The 18984-nt window shown below is 50.3% G+C and overlaps 5 protein-coding genes across 5 annotated transcripts; 3 read left to right on the top strand and 2 right to left on the bottom strand.

Moving 5' to 3' along the window:
* Positions 1 to 1366: 1366 nt before the first annotated feature.
* Positions 1367 to 2685, top strand: VE01_07298 (uncharacterized protein). Its single transcript, XM_018276733.2, has 3 exons — positions 1367 to 1686; positions 1775 to 2199; positions 2253 to 2685. Exons 1-3 carry the CDS (start codon positions 1512 to 1514, stop codon positions 2484 to 2486), a joined length of 834 nt encoding a protein of 277 aa, XP_018128793.1. The 5' UTR covers positions 1367 to 1511; the 3' UTR covers positions 2487 to 2685.
* Positions 2686 to 2847: 162 nt separating this feature from the next.
* On the bottom strand, positions 2848 to 4185 carry VE01_07297 (uncharacterized protein). The gene is made up of 4 exons (XM_018276732.2): positions 4010 to 4185; positions 3712 to 3953; positions 3535 to 3645; positions 2848 to 3468 (listed from the first exon to the last, which is right to left on the bottom strand). Exons 2-4 carry the CDS (start codon positions 3928 to 3930, stop codon positions 3121 to 3123), a joined length of 678 nt encoding a protein of 225 aa, XP_018128890.1. The 5' UTR covers positions 3931 to 3953; positions 4010 to 4185; the 3' UTR covers positions 2848 to 3120.
* On the bottom strand, positions 3954 to 7797 carry VE01_07296 (uncharacterized protein; the record flags this gene model as incomplete). The annotated part of the gene is made up of 10 exons (XM_018276731.2): positions 7500 to 7797; positions 7326 to 7429; positions 6670 to 7270; positions 5802 to 6573; positions 5667 to 5740; positions 5238 to 5602; positions 4948 to 5137; positions 4767 to 4871; positions 4216 to 4700; positions 3954 to 4151 (listed from the first exon to the last, which is right to left on the bottom strand). Exons 1-10 carry the CDS (start codon positions 7657 to 7659, stop codon positions 3954 to 3956), a joined length of 3054 nt encoding a protein of 1017 aa, XP_018128891.1. The 5' UTR covers positions 7660 to 7797.
* Positions 7798 to 9327: 1530 nt separating this feature from the next.
* On the top strand, positions 9328 to 13997 carry VE01_07295 (uncharacterized protein; the record flags this gene model as incomplete). The annotated part of the gene is made up of 9 exons (XM_018276730.1): positions 9328 to 9948; positions 10022 to 10231; positions 10299 to 10390; positions 10455 to 10632; positions 10730 to 10797; positions 10858 to 11005; positions 11066 to 11677; positions 11765 to 11933; positions 12007 to 13997. The coding sequence occupies 9 exons, from the start codon at positions 9328 to 9330 to the stop codon at positions 13995 to 13997; spliced, it is 4089 nt and encodes a 1362-aa protein (XP_018128888.1).
* Positions 13998 to 14857: 860 nt separating this feature from the next.
* On the top strand, positions 14858 to 17277 carry VE01_07294 (uncharacterized protein). Its single transcript, XM_018276729.2, has 3 exons — positions 14858 to 15207; positions 15278 to 15419; positions 15478 to 17277. Exons 1-3 carry the CDS (start codon positions 15129 to 15131, stop codon positions 17111 to 17113), a joined length of 1857 nt encoding a protein of 618 aa, XP_018128889.1. The 5' UTR covers positions 14858 to 15128; the 3' UTR covers positions 17114 to 17277.
* Positions 17278 to 18984: the final 1707 nt, after the last annotated feature.

Raw genomic sequence — 18984 nt, 5'->3', positions numbered from 1 at the left:
CGCCATCCAGGCACATCCCCCCTTCCCAGAAGAAAAGACACGGTCTCATTCTCCTTCCTTCCACAGGCATCCCAAACACCGCACTTCCCCCTCCTCCCCCCTCTCAACACAACATCGACTGCAAATAACCTCGCAATGTGACGCGCCACCTCCCCATTCCCGTTGCATTCTTCCATCTTCATTTCCCTCCCCACCACTCTCCTCCATCTCCTCTCCTATCTCTCCAACCCTATCCCTTCCACCCCCATCACACCGCCTAACACAAATACAGCACACCCTTCCCCCACACCCATCACACGCCCCAAACCCGCCTCCAAGTAAATCCCCCTTCACCCGCGGCCGGCGCGCACACACCACACAGGGCGATAAGTCGAGTTTCACCCCTATCGCCACCTGGTTCCCCCCTCCCCATCCATTCTTTCCATCTTCCATTCCATCCTCTGAGAAATTATCACGTTGTTGGTCCCATAGTCCCCATCCCCCATCCCCCTCGCGCCGCCGCCAGCTCTCCCCATCGCAGCGGACCCGTTTGACGCTCCCGGTTCGTAGGAGGCGGGGTTTGAGTATACTCCTTCCTTCTCCTGTTGTTACGTGTGGGGAGCCTGTGTCGTCGCGCTTGCGTTTCATTGCGTGTGGTGGCGGAGGAGATGCGAGACGTGTCGGCATCGTTGCGGTGGTTTGTGCGGGTGGGAGATTTGGAGGTGGTCGTGAGGTCTGGCTGGTCGACGGATGATGGTTATGTTGCCTCTTGGGCGTGTAGTTCTCTTCTTCCGTTTCAATAGAAGAGTATGTGCGTATTGCGGATGTGTGTCTGTTCGATCTGTGTCCCTCGTTGCGCCCCTTGCCTGCTGTTCGCTTTGTTACCCAGGCACCGGGAACTCCGTCTTCGTCTCGGTGTTGGCGTCAAACAAACCGCTCTACTCCCTTTCAAGCCGCTTCTCCAATGTTGTAGAAGCCCCGAGCAAGCGTCTCTTTAGCGTCGGTGGTGTATTGGCAATTCCGAGAGGATGAGCGAGTATCGAGTGTCCGTGAAAGTTTCGCCCAAGTCCGCGCCTCACCCTCTCTCTCCCTTCCCTATCCCGCAAAGCCAAAGCCAAGTCGAAGACTAGTTCTCGTCTCCGTCGCTTGTCGCTCAAGGCGTGTTGTGGCGACAGGAAGCCCGAGAAACGGCAAACAATTGACAGCTTGGTTCGAAATAGAAATGGGATGGGTGTTAAACCCGCCGTTTGTTTTAGTCCGACGACCCTGGCGGCTGGACCCGACGCAAGGGGGCGTGGGTGGTTCGTGCGTTAGGGCGATCGGAAGAGTGGCTTGAGCTCCATTATAAGTACAGGCCATAGCCTCGTACAATACCAGGAAGTTAGGACACGCACGAAAAATCACATTAACTTATCTTTAGTTAACATTTTTAATTCTCCTTTCTACTACCTCCATAATCACTTTTATATCTACATCAGGCTTCCTACACCCCCGTTTCGAATATTTACCTTGCGAAAGTGCATCCATCCATAATGTCTATCAAAGAAACGTTTCCCAAACCATCCCGCGAATTATCTGCGCATACTTTACCAATGTTCAATCGTGATAAGGATACACAGGCCATGTGGTGGTTCAGTATGATGAACGACTCCATGTGCAGATATAAAAACTCAGGCAGATACGCTGAAGGATCGTGGGGCTACACAGGTAAATACGCCATCACATTCACTTATTCGTTATGTATTATACAACCTTGATTAATTCGATATGATCTGGCATAATCTGACAAAACTAGTACTACGCACAACATACTCAGATGAGTCTAACACACTATGGCCGATTGCGTTAGAAAATCTAAGGCGCTGGGTGACGCAGTACTTTGTTCACCTTAACCGTCTGGCTACGAACAAAAGCGACAGCTCAGTCAATGAAGAGCTTGGGCGCCGCTTCATACTTGAGGAAGTTGACGTGGACTTGGAGAAGATAAACGTCCCTGACCTTGACAACGCTAGCCAAGATGATATCAAGGCGCTCACTAACGCCTTTGATTCTTGGCTTTGCAATGCCGTTGGTGATGTCGACAGCAATGCCGAATTCAACATCCAAGATAGCGCTAGGTTCTGCGACTTCCTAGTCATCGACGAGGGCTCGCTTCGCTCGCTCGCCACACTTCCCAAGGAGACACCGTCGTTAGAACTAGTATCTCGCGAGGAAAGACGTGTAAGCCATCCCTCCTATTCATCATGTGGGAATGCTAAACTGTGTTCGTGTAGGCTCGGGACGTTCTCTATTGCCACTCGTATGTCTGGCTGGTTGACTCGCAGGCCGTAAAAAGATTTCAGGGCGGCGGGGATGGCGACAACTATGATGGATGGATGAAGCTGTGTACTAAAGACATCCCGGATGCATGGTTTGAGAGGACTAGGGCAAGTGGGAAGTGGTTATACACCTTTGAACGCACGGAGATCCCCCATGGATCTGGGAAGTTGTGGTATTCCCCGAGTTAAGTCTATATGAACAGCGACATGAGAGGACCTTTTTATAAGAGAATGTCTTAGACAGCAATAGAAGGTAGAGCTTTGGCCATCTACTCGTGCCGCCCAAAAGTCGGAAGAAGGACTGTGGATGGCAGCGGTGATTACGGCAACTATAATTAAAATATTAACCAAGGGCTATTAATATCACATTAATTACTTAAAAATGGAGATAAATAGAGAAATACTATTAGCTTGAATTGCTAGCATCGATCCTCGGCTATGTATAGCACAGTACAGTCCCTCTGCGGCCTTTTGGGCAGCACAAGAGCAAGGGACTGGTATTGTCACATTAATTACTTGGAAATACAGGTAAAGAGAGAAATACCATTAGCTCAAATTTCTAGCATCGATTCTCAGCTATGTACATCACAGTACAGCCCCTCGAGCTTCTAGGCGGCACAAGAACCAGGGGTATGGACTTCAGCGATGATTTCCGCAACACCTCGCACTTCTATCAATAATAGGGGATAGTATCATTTTGCTGCAGATACAGTGACATCTTTAAGGATAGATTACAACATCTGACCGTCTTTTTGTCCTGGCAGTTAGGTCCCCTAAGACCGAACCCACTGGATCAACGTCTCCTAGCTCCTCTGCCATCTAACTATGAATAATCTGGGACGTAAAAGTCCGTTGTGTCAATGTCAGGGATATTGCCGTAGGCAATAACTAGGTTCTGTCGAATGCTATTACCCACATAACTATTAGTGATGGCAGGTATGTTCAGTTCGTCTAGCCAATTCTGGCCCCAAGCCTTGATTCTATCCCTCATTACCTCAAATGTCGTCTTGGTCCAGGCGTCAAAGTGCTCTACTGCGTAAGATTTCTGGCCGTTGTGTGTTCTCTCGTAGTGTAGGTCTGCTTCGTGGAGGAGAGCTCGAAGGTTATTCATGACATTTTTAAGGCGTCTATGCGGTTCTCGCTCCATGTGCCATCGGTAGACGATGAGGACCTGTGTTGTGAGAAGATAGTGAGTCGATTTGTTTCTATAGGTCTGCCTTGCTAGGGGATATCTTACTTTTCTGATTTTGTCCATTCCCTGATTTGGGCATGCCGTGATTGTGCTTGTTCCATAGACTAGATTTTCCATCATTGTGTCGCCGATAGGGGATTCTGTGGTAGTCCATAACTAGAAGCTGTCAGCTAAACATTCGTCGTTTCAACGTCAAAACATTAGGTCCTAGGAACCCCTTACCCTCTCTTTTACGAGGTTTAAGTCCTTAACTAGTAACGTCATCACGTCGCGGTTCGTGTTGCTCCCAAGCGCAATCATCATACGGTCTTGGATAGTGGCGCCTGATGCGTCGATTTGTTGCAAGGATATTGTGAAGAAATCGTACGGTACCCGATGGCTGGCGTCTTCATTGCCTGCGAGGTATCCCTGGAGCGCGTTGTCGCCCCAGACAGGCAGCATCTTGCGCTCAAATATGTGATCGTCTAATAAACAGAGTTAGGGCCAGAAACAAGTATGGTCATATTTAGGGCGGACTTGCTTTCGAATCCATCAACAATTTTGCCGTCCTGTAAAGAATCGACCACGACAGGGCGGAAGCTAGCGCAGTTCGGATCGTATGTGTACGATTCGGCGAATTTGCTGCGCTCCTTAATCTTGTTCAAATTGCTTGGTGAAGGATACTAATTAGATTAGTTAGCTGTTGGTCTCTAAGAGGTTACGTCAATAGAGTGAAGTAAGGCATACATCTGGTGCTCTCCAAGGAAGAGACTGTCTAGCACCTGTCCTATAATCGAAGGCCGTCCAATCGTAGTTTTTTGCGGCCCTTTTGGAAACGGTGTCATACCCATCTTCGCTAGAGTTGATGCATTCACTGTCATCCTCGCTGCAGCAGTCGGCCCTAACACACACGCAGGTTGTCGTGCAGGAGCCTGAGCCCGGGTCCGAGTCACCTCCATTGCCCGACATTGCGATTTGTAGGGTAGCCATATTGCAGGTGATATACCAGGGCCATTGCGTACTTCCATACTGCAGGAATTCGTTACGTCCGGCTCCCATCTGGTAGTCATGGAGGTTAGCATAGGAGAGGTTATCAAAGTAGGGAACCACTGTGTTATCCCATATATCTATGGTAGATTGTCGCGGCGTTCCAATAAAGAGTTCCTCGGCCATTTTCTCCGCGTAGTCCTGGGCCACAATATCTGGGCTAAATTGACGCTTAATCACGGTGCCTAAGAGATTGCATCTGCTGTTAACTCCGATTTCGACTGTTGAAAGCATCTAAGGTCCTAACTCACCATTGCTAGCTGTGACAGCTAGGTCGGATACTGGTGAGTCAATACGCTTTCGCAGTCCGTTAGAGTTGAAGATATTTGCCGAGCAGAATGGATTCTCCATGTAACCTACAAACAGAAACATGTTAGCAACTAGGCAGAACCACACAATATGTCACGTTGAAAAAAAAGTAGCTTAACTCACGTTTTAGATAGTATGCGAACTCATCATCTTCGCTGTTCTGATACCTCTTCTGTAATGATTTGTAGCTCGGCTTGCAGCATCTCACTTCAGCCCCCCCACCCGAGCATCCCGCCTGCTGCGCGGCCACCATAATAAGGCCCCCCGAGCACTCCCCCGTGCAAATGTGCAACCCCGTGTCTTCGTCAATGATCTAATAACATTCTATAGTTAGCATCTTCCCTGCTAAAGCATCGAACTACAAAATGGTAGCGTTTTAGAATAAAGAAACGGGGCCGTATATTATCACTCACGTCTGTTTTACCCTGCCACTCGCAGTCCGACCATTTCTTGTTATCATCAGGCTGATCACAGCAGTACTTGTTCTTTTGTGAGTCTCCTAGCTGCTCGTACCAGGCTCCCCAGCAGGTGGCTTCGCCGCTGCCATCACCAGAGTAAGCGACCACATCATTACTGCACGACGACTTGGAACAATCCGGCCAGTTTCCGAGGGATACTTTCGCGGACCAGTCGCACTGGGAATATAACACCATACTGTCGGTGTCGGTAGTGCAGCATGCAGCTTGGTAGGACCTGATCGGCGAGTAGAATCCGCTAGGGTGACAGTATTCACTGTTGCTTCCGATTTCCTTTGTGCCGGCTGGGCAGGATTCGCCATCTACGGGGAAGTTAGTGGGAGGAGCGTTTGTGAATTATAGGGAATGGAGCGAATCGGTACTTACTATCACAATTGCCGTTCCTATGTGAGTACCACCCGCATGTGGGCACGTTGGCACTTGGCGGGCAACATAGCTTGCTTTGAAGGAGTTAGCACAGACGAAGTGCTTAGATCAGGGAGACACTAGACGTAGACATACTGTTCACCATATCCACCACACCCCGCTCCATTGACCATGAACTCGTCACGCCTAGCGCCGTCATCCTTCCTCATCATACGGATCCAGTCTCCTGGGCAGTCCTCGTTGCAACCTGTCCACCTACACTGTTGATAGTCCGTTTCATCCGTAACATATCCATTATCTCCGTTACCTACGCTGCCCCGATAAAGTTTGGAATTAAACAGCCTTGGGGCCACACCCGACAGAGCATTGCTGTACTTCATGTCCTGCGTATCATGTGAGATTGCCCATACCATGACTCCGCCAAGGCACTCGCTGCGTGCAAAATCTGCCTTCATCTGCAGCGTCTCCTCGTCATCATAGGTAAGCCAGTTGTTACCACCCCATGTCAGGATTTTGACGGCGGCGTCCTTGTTTAGTACGGGCTTTAAGTTCTGCTCAGCGACTAGGCCGTCGATCTCTGAGTTCAGCAGCACACCGACCTCAGCGCTGCACGACTGGGCGTCAGTCCCGGACTCGAACGTGCAACCCGGTTCGAGGCAAGTGGGACTGCTGGCTATAAATCCGCGGCCGTAAAAGGCGAGGCCTAGTGACACCTTGTCGTGGTCGATGCCGTTGCGCCAGAGGAGATCCAAACCGTCTTTGATTTCCGTTAGGTTGGTGTGAGAGTTGAGATACGGGCCGACCCATTTGTTCAGCTTGTCCCACACGCCGTGGAAGTCGTACGTCAAAATGTTGAAGAAGTCGACGTGTGGTGCGAGATTCTTAAGGTCGAAGTGTTGAAGGTACCCTATAGCGAGTTTTAGAGACGTTTCGATTGAGGAGTCAACTAGAAATCGGGATGGGACTAGAGACTAAGGCTGAAGAAAGAGCCATCGTAACTTACAGAAAGACGCCGGGAGTGTGACGCTGACCTCATAGCTCTTGAGAGTCTGCTTTATATTTTTCATAAACTTAGGGAAGTTGGCGAAATCCTCGCCGCGCCCGCTCCGATCCTCAGCTTCAGGATACTCCCAGTCTATGTCGATGCCGTCAAAGTTATACGTCTGCAAGAATCTGAGCACCGAGTCGATGAACTTCCTCTGAGCCGTCTCATCTCTTGCAATATCAGAGAAAGTCGTGGCCGTGGGACCTGGGTCGTTGAAGGTCCAGCCGCCCACAGAGATGAGAACCTTGAGGTTTATATCCTTGGCTTTGAGATTGGCCACGCGCTTATACAGATCAATATCTGCTACATCGGCGGGGACAAGCTCGAAAGTGGTGGGGTCGATGCTAGCAAAGGCGAAGTTGATATGGGAGTAGATGTCTGAAGGGATCTGCTCTGGGTAGATGCGATTGCACGGCCGCCCTGTGGCCCAACTCTCATAGTATCCCACAACACGCTTGAACTTGCCTTTCTGGTCAATGTCACAGCTTGGCCGCCTCACGGTTTTCGTGCCACAGAACTCTTTTGTTGTTCCGCAGAAGCCATATTTAGAGCAGCAGACCTATATAGACATGTCAGTTAGGACAGAAATGTTACGAATAGATAGCGGTCCTAACATTTAGGGGGCATGTGGTCTTGAGCACGTAGTCTTTGCCATAACCTCCCGGGTCGCAATCAGCTTTGCGGTCGCAGTTATTGACGCATACATCCTTGCTGCAGTCTGTAATACAAGGTTAACTTTTGCTCTGGGGTAAGAGGTTGGCTCCTCTCGTGCTTGGGCAACTTCTTACAGTCCGGTCCTAAACCGCAGAATCCAAATTTGCTGCAACATCCCGCTGTACATGGTAGTGATGCGCTGCACTCTGGGGCGTCCTGGGCATTGCTGAGACCTAGGAGGCATATCAGAAGCGCCCAGAGAGCATACGGTAGGAGGCGATTTGATGCCACCATTGTGCGAAGTTTGTCTAGAAATCAAAGAGACAGGTCGCTGAGGTCTGAATCATGGAGAGAGGTGAATGGTGGGGATGAGGTGAGAGATGTTGAAAAAGCGAGTCTAAGGTCCTCCTGCTTCGCAAACCCCGAAGGGATCTCGGCTCGGAGAGAATGTACAATTAGCCATTGCTAATCACTTACAATTCTGTAATAAGCGCCTTACATTTCCGTCTATTCCGAAGGATCATGTGTCATGAAGAGAGACTGTAGTATGTTCAACCCTTGACCGAGACTAAGTGAGTAGCCCACGGAGCATCCACATCCCTATATGACGCCTCATAACAATGTTTGGACTTGTATAAGGGTTGCATTAGAAGAACTGCCGAACCGCGGTTATCACGTTGCTTACCGTCCTTGACACTGTCAAGAATAAGCCGGCTTACTGTTCAGACACTCATGGTGTAAACTGCTTACAGATCCGATCGTCGCAGACTTGACATATGTGTTCCGGCCCAGCCGTGAGTTATTCTCCCTCGTGAGCTGGCCGGTCAGCTTATGAGCGGGCAAATCTCACGGCCGGAACATATGTCTAATCAATATGTGGCTAAGTAAACGTCGACCTGAATCAAGCGTGGGCCGATCCGCTACTGAATCTGTCAGGGCGCCGATCCTGCGTTGATCCACGTTGATCCTTCGTTGACATAACGGTGGGTACTAATAGACCACTAGCGGTTTGGCTACTTTGATATGTCTAAATGTGGTAAGGAAGCTTATTCCTAATTGGCACCGCTAACCTCAAACGGGGTTGACAACCGGTGCCTTGGCGGGTCAGACTAATGTAGTGCAGGCGGATAGAACCCTTTGAGAACTTCTTGCATAGCTCTATCTTAATTATATGACATTATGGTTAACCCTGGTAAATTGATTGGATATAAAATGTTCATTTTACGATTGGCCGGCTTAGTGAGGCTGATGGGTAAAGAAGCTTGTTTCTAATTGGCACTGCTAGGCTCAAACCGGGTTGACAACGGGTGCCTTGGCGGGTCAGACTCTTGTAGTGCCGGCCGACAGAATCCTTCGAGAACTTCTTAGGATTATTCTTAACTATATGACATTAACCATATGACATTACGGCTAACCCAGTAAATTGATTGGATATAAAATAGTAAATTTTGCGATTGGCTGGCCTTACGAGGCTGGTAAAGGTATCAGAGGTCCAATTTGCATAGTCGCTGGCGCCGAAGGTGCTAGCGTTTCCGATGCTTACGGCACGGGTCGCGTTTACTCATATAATTTATATTAATTGGACCTTTTCATAGATTGGTAATCTTCCGTTGCGGTGCACTAGATATTTTCGCGCTCGTATTTTTTACATTAATCATGTCAAGAGTTAATTCTATAGGCCTGCCTTGCAGAAGCCGAGAGCCCGGCTACGGCGCTGGCATGTGGTGCTGACGGCGAACGTCGGGACGCCGGTAGGGAAAACGGCAGTTACGAATATCACTCCATTCGTAGACCCGATATGTATCTATGGCTCTCATAAGGAGGCGGAGGAAAGTTGGCTATGCTATGGCTTGTATAGGTTATAACCCCTTTAGCTATGTCCGCGTTGCATATTTCTATCTATCTTCAAGCTCTCTAGCAAGAGCCTTCTTTGTGAGGTCTCTATCTGTCGTATTTATCACTATGCGGCGCTTCGATCCCCCATTGAGGAGTGTAGTCCTCACAATACTCCTCCTCATCTTCCATGCCACACTGATCTCTGGAACTCACCTCCACGGTAACCACGCTCGCGATGGCAGCAAGACCTCCGCCGCAGTGGCATTGGTAGAGGAGGGCCTCTCAGCGCTCAGCCGTGTTAACAAAGCCCGCGTCGAGAATCCGCACTTCAACAAGTACAAGTTCCAATCTGGCAAGATAACTCCTAAGCTGGCAGCTGCTCTACAACCCTCGTCCATCGTCAACAATGGCACTACCCAAAAGCGCCAAAATCAGGCCAACAGTACCACTGAGACAGCCGCCAAAAGCTACTCCATCTCGCCCGAGCTCGCTGACGCTGCGAGAATCATGGCTGAGGCGACGCGGCAGGTCGCTAAGGGGAATCACTCCGCAGTAGCTGCGACAATGAAGAAGAAGTATGCGCACAAGACGAACGACACGAACGTTCCGCCATCGCATAAGACACCAGAGGGGCGACTCTCAGTCTATGGCGATGATCATGAAGCAAAATCCAAGCGGGCTAGTGCATGGTGGATGGTGGACATGGGATCGTCTGGGTCGAGTCCTTTTGCACCGGCTGGGTATAAGGTAGGGCTTCCTCTACTCACGCGAGTGATAACATTGACTCTATTTTGGATTGGAGCTAATCATAGAGTGATAGGTCTGGCGTAATGTGAAAGATTTTGGTGCCAAAGGCGACGGCGTCACAGATGACACGAAGGCTATTAACCTCGCCGTATCTTCAGGCGGGAGATGTGGTCCTGACTGCGGGTCAAGCACTATCTACCCAGCTGTTGTGTACTTCCCACCTGGGACGTACCTTGTTAGCAGTCCTATTATCCAATATTTCAACACGGAGTTCCTCGGTGATGTGAGTCCTAATCAACTTAACCCCGAACCAAAGTTCGAAGGGCACTAATGGAGGTATTTCCGTCTAGGCCGTGCAGGTTCCAACCTTGCTCGCTGCGTCGAGTTTCGTAGGCCAAGGAGTAATCACCAGCGACGTTTATGTTAGCGATAATGTGGAGTGGTATGTGATTTCATTAAGTGTATGCAAGCCGCAAGCTGGAAGGGATTTAACTGTGGCCCTCTAGGTATCTCAACACGGCAAACTTCTTACGCAGCGTCCGAAATTTCAAAATCGACATCAGGCCTGCTTCTCCGTGGAGCTACCTGTGTGGCATCCATTGGCAAGTCGCGCAGGCGACGTCGCTTGAGAACATCGAGTTTTACATGCTATACGAGTCCGATGTGCCAGGCAACAATCAACAGGTAAGCTTTCAATATCTTTTCTCATTTCTCATTTCTCATTTCTCGTTTTTTTACTTCCCCTGAGTCGTATAACAGAGTGCTAACGTAGCATATCAAGGGAATATATATGGAGAACGGTTCCGGAGGATTTCTAGCAGACCTCACGTTTGTCGGTGGGCATTTTGGGTAAGGAGCCATCCTTTCAGCCGACTATATGCACGGATTGCAGTTACTGACGGCTCAAAGGGCATACTTTGGCAACCAGCAGTTCACGACCAGCCATCTCGTCTTCGTCAGCTCAGTCATTGCCCTACAAGTGCACTGGGACTGGGCATGGACGATGCAAGATTTTGTCATTGAGAGCTGCGGCACCGGCCTCCTCATTATCGGCGGCGTAAGTCGACCCCCAGTCCCCATTTCCCACGACCCCAAAATCTAACATACCTTTTCATAGGCCGGCGGTCCGCAGTCCACTGGGCAAAGCGTCGGATCTCTCATTCTAGTCGACTCCATCATCGCCAACACCCCTAAAGGCATCGTGACAACGCTATTCGCCGACAACTCGACCTCGTTCCTGCTACAGAACGTCGGTTTCTTCAACACAGTCACAGCCATCACCGACGATACAACCGGCAAAGTCCTCCTCGCCGGCGGAGACCAGGTCGTAGTTGATAACTGGGGTTTCGGGCTAGTGACCACCGCAACGAGCGGCGACGGGAAAACTTCCTTCGCTAACGGGGTGCGTATCCCCGTCATGAAGCGGAGCACGGCGCTGCTAGGTGATGCGTATGATAAGATGGCGCCGAACTTGTTTACGAGGAGACGGCCGGGGTATCTTGATGTGGCGGCTGGTAAGGTTATGAATGCGAGGACGTTGGGGGCTAAGGGGGATGGGGTGACGGATGATACGAAGATTCTCAATTCGATCCTTGAGGGCGCGGCGAATACTTCGTCTGTGGTTTTCATTCCGTATGGGGTGTACATTGTGACGGATACTCTCCGTGTGCCAGTTGGATCCCGCATCATTGGACAGGTTTGGTCGCAGATTATGGGAACTGGTGATATGGTCAGTAGAAGCTATCTGCTCTTTGGAACGCAATGTTGGGCTTTCAAGAAAAAGTCTAGTCGCTAACTTAACTTCTACGGTAATCAGTTCGCCGATGAAACCCAACCCAGAGCCGTCGTGCAAGTGGGCAAGGCGGGGGATGTCGGCATCGCTGAGATCACGAGTATGATGGTCACCGTCAAGGGCGCCACAGCAGGTGCCGTCGCCATTGAATGGAACGTGGCTGAATCAAGCCTTGGGGCTGCCGGCATGTGGGGTAAGTTATATACAACACCTCAGTGTTTACCCGGTAATTATAATATTTGATTCTAACCGTTCTTCTCGCACAGACACCCATGTCCGAATCGGCGGCGCGGTAGGTAGCGATCTCTCAGTTAAGAACTGCCCCAAGCAGTCCGGGATTATCAATTCCCGCTGTAAGGCTGCATCTCTCCTAATGCACCTAAAGCCTAAGTCGACAGCCTATCTTGAGAATGTCTGGCTCTGGACGGCAGATCATGATTTGGATTCGAAGACGCTAGATCAGATTGATATTTACTCTGGTCGAGGTCTACTTGTTGAGAGCGATAAGGCTTGGTTATGGGGAACTTCGGTCGAGCATAATGTGCTGTACCAGTACCAACTCTCCAACGCAAAGGATGTGGTCATGGCCATGATTCAGACGGAATCGCCTTACTTCCAGCCAATCCCTCACGCACCAGCCCCCTTCACATCAGGACAATTCCCCAACGACCCAACCTTCACTAGCTGCGTAGGCGGCTCGGCTCGCTGTGCGGTCTCCTGGGCGGTCCGCATCATCAACTCGGCGTCCATCTACGTCCTTGGCGCTGGACTCTACAGCTGGTTCGATGACTACAGCCAAGCCTGCGTGGACACCAACGACTGCCAGGAGCGCGGGCTCGAGATCCAGCAGAGTAGCGACATCTGGCTTTATAATTTATGCACCAAGGCCATCAAGGAGATGGTCTCGCCCCTAGGGAGTACACCTACATACGCCAAGGATAACGTTAATGGGTTTCTCTCCTCTGTCTTGGCCTGGCTCCAGGGATCAACTGATATTGTCGGTGAACGCGAGTTCCCCGGGTACCGCGTGTGGTCGAATGCCCTGCTCGACAGCTTATACGGGCCTGTCTTGCCTGATAGTTGCAGGAGTGCGCTGACCGAAGTTATCGCGTGTGATAACCGTACTGAGACGTATCAGTCCCCCGGAATTCAAAGCTGGCTCGGAACCGCCAACGATACCAATACTGTCTGCGCTGCTTCGTGCGGGAAGAGCTTGAAGAGCTGGTTCGATAGTGTTTCGATCGCTTGTGCGGGCTATCGCGTTAACAATGCTCTGCCTACTCTCCTCGGCGGTCGTATCTGGAGTGGGTGGAATCAGACCTGTCTTTTGGATCCCATAACGGGCAAGTACTGCGGCGAAGTTATCGATGGCTTCACCCAAGTTTCCAAAATCCAAGACATGCCGCCAAAAGAGATGTGCTCCTACTGTTGGATAGAACATTTTGCCATAATGCAGCGCTCGCAGTTCTCTAGCTACGACACCTTCATCAAGTCGCAACTCGAATACACGCTCGAGCAATGCCCAGTCGGCGGAAGCACCACGATCCCCGACTCACCTCTCGACCTCCCCGACCCATCGACGTACTGTCAAACCAACAAGATGATTGTCACCGCCGAGGGCGACACCTGCGACTCGATCGCGGAATCGCACAGCCTCGCCTCCGCAGCTCTCTACGCCGGGAATCCCGACTCGATATACGACTGCTCCTCTATCGCGGCAGGCACCTCGCTCTGCCTGCCGCCTGCTTGTGCGATGACTTGGACTATCAAGCCAGACGACACCTGCTCCTCGATCGAATATAATGTCACGGCGACCACACTGGTCTCCGTCATCGGCAACGTACAAATGTACAATCGCTGGGTCGACCGCGACTGCACGAACTTACACACAGCTAGTGACGCCGCCTTCGGGCACGTCATCTGCCTAGCGCCGCAGAACGGCGAGTTTGCCGCAAATTCTACCGTCGTGCCAGGCGACACGACGATCCCAGCTGACGCGCCGGGGTATAGCCATTTCATCAGCCCCCCGCCAGTCGGGGCGACCGTCGCAGCCAACACGACCCTGAACTGCGGGACGTGGCGAGTGGCTGGCTCGGGGGACACGTGCAGCACTATTGCATTTACGAGCGGGACCACAATCACGATCTTTCTGGAAGTCAACCCCTCGCTCGGGACGGAGATCGCGAATTGCACTGGCAAGCTAGTAGAGGGTGTTGCATATTGCGCGTTGCCGTTTGTGGTTTGGGATGAGATCTAGCGCGGGGGGGCGGTTATGGAGACGGGGGTTAGTATGACATGCTGATGTGGAATCTAATACACAACACGTGCGTGCTTCGTAGCTGCGCCTTAGGTAGACAGTGAGCCTCGCTCCTTCCATCTTTGTAATACTCTCTGCTATTAACTAGTGAGCCTCGCTCCTTCTCTGCCTGCCTGCCTACCTGCCTGCCTGTCATAAGTAAAAATTAAAAAAACCCCATTATACGCGAGGCAAACCCATATTCTTCTCCCCATGACAAATGTAAAAGATGCATGCCGCGTGCTGCGTAGATGCAGCCGCTGGCAACACTCCACTCCATCAATAGTTTTTCATATTTGAGGCAGACTAAGAGCCGCCGCAGGGACTTGCATGAATGTGCCGTCCTATTATTGGCTTTCAGGATGGAACAGGATGTGAATCGTGAATCTCACATCAATCCACTTTCTTCTAGAAGGCAGTCTATCGTTTTCCTTTATTTCCTTTTTTTGTTGGTAAATCTACGCTCAAGATGCGAGATGGGGGAGGAGATCATGCCGCTCGTTTCACTCCCACGACCTCGTGCTTGCTTAAGGGACGTGGGGTGGTTCAAGGTAAGAGACGAGGGGAGTCGAGGATAGTCAAGCAAAAGCCACGAAAGGAGACTAAACAAGACTACCAGGGACTAGTGCCGATAAGACAACAGGGGGTTCGGTCTCTCCATGCTTCCGCTGGGTCTAAATTCTCATTTCCTGTCTTCTCATTCGTCGCCCACTTTTTATGCCAAGATGGCCGCCAAGCTCCCGTTCCATAATTATTGCCGTTTCGGTATAAGTTGCCCAGACTGCCCAGACTTCCTCTTACCACCCTTATTTCTTAGGTCTGTCAAATATCCCGTGTATCAAACCCACGTGGGTTGATACTGTATTCTGGCTCGTCCAGAATATCAACGTGCTGAGAGATTTTGCTTCCTTATTCTGCAACATTGGTTATTCGTCTCGTCCAGGCTTTCTTCGCGAAAGTTTAGTCGGGACGATTAGCACGCGCATGCGCTCCCATCATGGGTATATATATGTGATGTTCGCCTTTCTATGTATTGGCAAGATCAACCAGCCGTAAACCGTCCAAGCAACAGCTAAGAGCTAAGCCGCCAAGATGGTGATGCACGAGTATACCTACGTTTTTGCCTTTGGCACAATGTTTGCGCTTCTTGAGGCGTTTAACAATGGTGCAAGTAAGTTATTGCCACCACATCCTCATACCCATTGTTGTTGTCAATTGTTCATGAGCTGACCCTCCAATAGACGATGTTGCCAACGCTTGGGCTACGTCGGTGTCCTCCCGCTCCGTCACATACCGCCAGGCCATGTTCTTGTGCTTGGTCTTCGAGATCACTGGTGCCATGGCTGTCGGTGCTCGCACTGCCTCTACGATTAAGAACGGAATGTTAGTGTTCAACAATTATAACAAATAGCCAAGAGGACCATTAGCTAACAGCAAACAGTATCCCCATCGCTGCATTCCACGGCAACGCTGGTGTCCAGCTGTTGGCTTTCGCCTGCGCTTCCGCTGGTGCCGCCATCTGGGTTATGTGGTGTACTCGCAACTCTGCCCACGTTTCTTCGACATACTCCCTGGTCTCTTCCATCGCTGGTGTTGGTGTCGCCGCTGTCGGTGCTAAGAACGTCCAGTGGGGATGGAGTAACGGATCCGGTCTCGGTGCCATCTTCGCTGGTCTTTGCATGGCCCCAATCGCATCTGGATGCTTTGCTTCGATCATCTTCATGCTCATTAAGATAACTGTTCACTCTCGCAAGGACCCCCTCAAGTGGGCTGTCTTCACCTCGCCTTTCTTCTTCCTGATCGCCGGTACCATTTGCACGCTCTCCGTCGTCTACAAGGGATCCCCCAACCTTGGTCTCGATAAGAAGCCCGCCTGGTACATCGCCAGCGTCACCCTCGGTGTTGGCTTCGGTCTGTTCATCCTCGCCGGTCTCTTCTTCGTCCCATACGTCCACTGCAAGGTCATCAAGAAGGATTACACCCTCAAGATCACCGATATCTGGCAAGGACCTGCCCTCTTCCACCGCGTTCCCCCGGCAGATGCCACCCAGGCTCGCGTTCCCAACTACGCCGTCATCCAGCACGACAATGATGAGGAAGACTCCGGAGATCTCAAGGTTCCAGGCCAGGAGCCCACCAAGGACCTCGACGTCATTGAGACTACCCCTGCTGGCAGCGAGAGAGACGTCTCCAACGAGAAGAGCGCACCCGCCCCCAAGACCCTCGCCCAGTTGGAGGACGAGTCTGCCGGCATCAACGCTCAAGCCCACTACCGCCTGCTCCTCGCCCGCGCCGAGGCCAAGCACCACGCCTTCCTCCGCACCAAGAGAGGACCAATCGGATGGGCCATGCGCACTCTCCACAACCACCCCATGGGTAGCGGTGAGATCTACGAGCGCCACAACCTCTGGGCTTTCTTTGTCCGCCTCCCCGCCCATCTCGTCTGCGCCCTCCTCTACGGTGTCTACTACGACATCCACGGCTCCCAGATCGGTGTCCTCGGTACCCCCGAGGGCCGCCGCATGGCCGTCGTCTACGACCACGCCACCAAGTACCAGAACGAGGTCGAGTACCTCTACTCCTTCGTCCAGATCATCACCGCCTGTACCGCGTCTTTCGCTCACGGCGCCAACGATGTCGGTAACGCTGTCGGTGTCTGGGCTGGTATGTACGGTGCATGGCAATCTGGCCAGACTGTCAAGTCTAAGGAGGATGTTCCCTCGTGGCAGATCGCCGTCATGGCCCTCACCATCTGTGTCGGATTCATCACCTACGGTTACAACATCATGAAGGTCATGGGTAACAAGCTCACCTACCACTCCCCCTCGCGTGGTTCGTCCATGGAGATGGGCGCCGCCATCACCACCCTCATCTTCTCCCAGTACAAGCTCCCAGTCTCTACATCCATGTGCATCACTGGTGCCACCGTCGGTGTCGGACTTTGCAACGGTACCTTCAAGGCTGTCAACTGGCAGCGTGTTGGTCTCCTGTTCTTCTCCTGGGTCGTGACTATCCCGATTGCCGGTCTTATCGGTGGTGGTCTCATGGCCCTTGCCCTGAACGCGCCCAGCTATTGAAATGCGCCTGGTCTTTAATTGAGACGGGATTTTGATGGAGTCGGTGTTGTTTCGGAAGGGTTAGGATCACGATGATGTCGGTCACAAATTTGCACTCCTTAGAACTTTATTTTTACAGTCATAATTGTACTTTATTATTAGCACACAATTACAGTGCCACTTCCACTATATCTTGTCCCATGCTTCTGATTGTAGTGATGACACTATACTTTGCTCTCATGCTTCTGATCTTAGTGATGAAATATGTAGAATATAGAGGCCATATCATATGTATGCAGTGGATATGCTCGCCCTCAGGAAAGAAGCCCAGCTTCATTTTCAAATAGTATCCACATACCACCCTTCGAAAAGGACCTGAAACCCATCGCGCTGCTGATCAACCGTCGATCCCAGGGGCCGGGAAAAATTTCTCTTGGAGTTCAAAAAGTCATTATATTACCAGAGATCATCGTTCCCTAACGCACTCGTCCTCAAGACGGAGGAGGTGCGATCATATGATACAGCAGCGCAGGTAGAGGAGATATTGAATTCCCGGCGCGATACCACGGGGCTGCCCGTACGGATTTTGAATTTGCCCCTCCGTTCTGTCTGTCACTACTCTCTCCTGCTACCGTTTCTCACTTTTGTTGTCACTAACTGTCACTGTTCTCTCCTGCTGCCACTGTTTGCTCCTGCTGCTACTGTTTTCTCCTGCTGTCACTGCTCCCACTTGCTGTCACCGTGCTCTCCTGCTATCATCACTCTCTCTCACTACCATCACCCCACCACCCAGCCACTCAAAACTCATGCACGCCTCGAGTGGGCAGCACAGCTTCTTCAATCAGCCAGATAAGAAACCCCTCAACAAGCTTCGCATAAATGCGTCGGTATTTATCTGTTTAGTTCAATCTATAAATGCCACGGCTTCGGGTCCAGTAGTCTTTATCTTTATCATAAGGTTGCTGGGCTGAGAAAGACATATACGAGATGAAAGGTCTTGAGGTAGAAGTTGGGTGGAGGTGTGCGTTTGAAAGAGTAGGTGGTGGCATTACTGATATCCCCCCTCCTCCCTCGGCCTAAGAAATATCACTTTTCCAACCCAACTGCACGACCGCAACTGTGGGTATATGGCTATTAATTCGTTGATATATGAAATACACTGATATGGGTGGTAGAGGGTCTATAATTATAAAATTGTTTGGGGATAATTAATTTGAAGTCGTAGTTATAGAATTGAGTTGTAGTTGGAAAAGATGACATTTGTTGTTGTTTTGCTGGAGAAATTAATAGTGCCATCTATTCTTAGGATATCCTCATTAGTATTAACATCCCTTAGATATAAATAAGATGCCTAATGGATATAACATTAATATTCCTAAGGCGTAAGATGTCTAACTAGGTAATATTGATACAGACCAGAGCACTATATTTAAAGATGACTGGTTTATGTTTAGTAAGAGAGAATGTCATGTACGACGATCTTAAAATTTTATATAGGTAGAAGATAAGTTTAATGACCTTTTACATATTCCTTGCCTTTTTTCCCTCTTTACTAAATATAAATATAAAGGGTTATAGAATATATCCAAGATCTAAGATGTTAAAAGACGGAGTAATATCTACACGGCATAGAGTTGCTGTTTTGAAGATAAACAAGTTTGTGTCTACAGAGCAAACTCATATACAAATATCTTAAATTTAAAATCGGAAAATAAGTTTTGACGACCATTTATACATCCCACCCCCAAGCGAATGACCTTTCTTTCTTTCCTGAATATAAATATAAGAAATAAAACCGACCTATTTGTGTACCCCCATCCCATCCCATCCCATCCCAACCGACAGAAAGCTCATAAAACAGAGACGACAAAAAACGAAAATAAAACCCCGAA

Source organism: Pseudogymnoascus verrucosus (assembly GCF_001662655.1).
Source record: "Pseudogymnoascus verrucosus strain UAMH 10579 unplaced genomic scaffold scaffold_33, whole genome shotgun sequence".
NCBI lineage: Eukaryota > Fungi > Ascomycota > Leotiomycetes > Thelebolales > Thelebolaceae > Pseudogymnoascus > Pseudogymnoascus verrucosus.
Note: the sequence above shows the minus strand (reverse complement) of the source record. Positions and strands in the feature narration are given on the sequence as shown.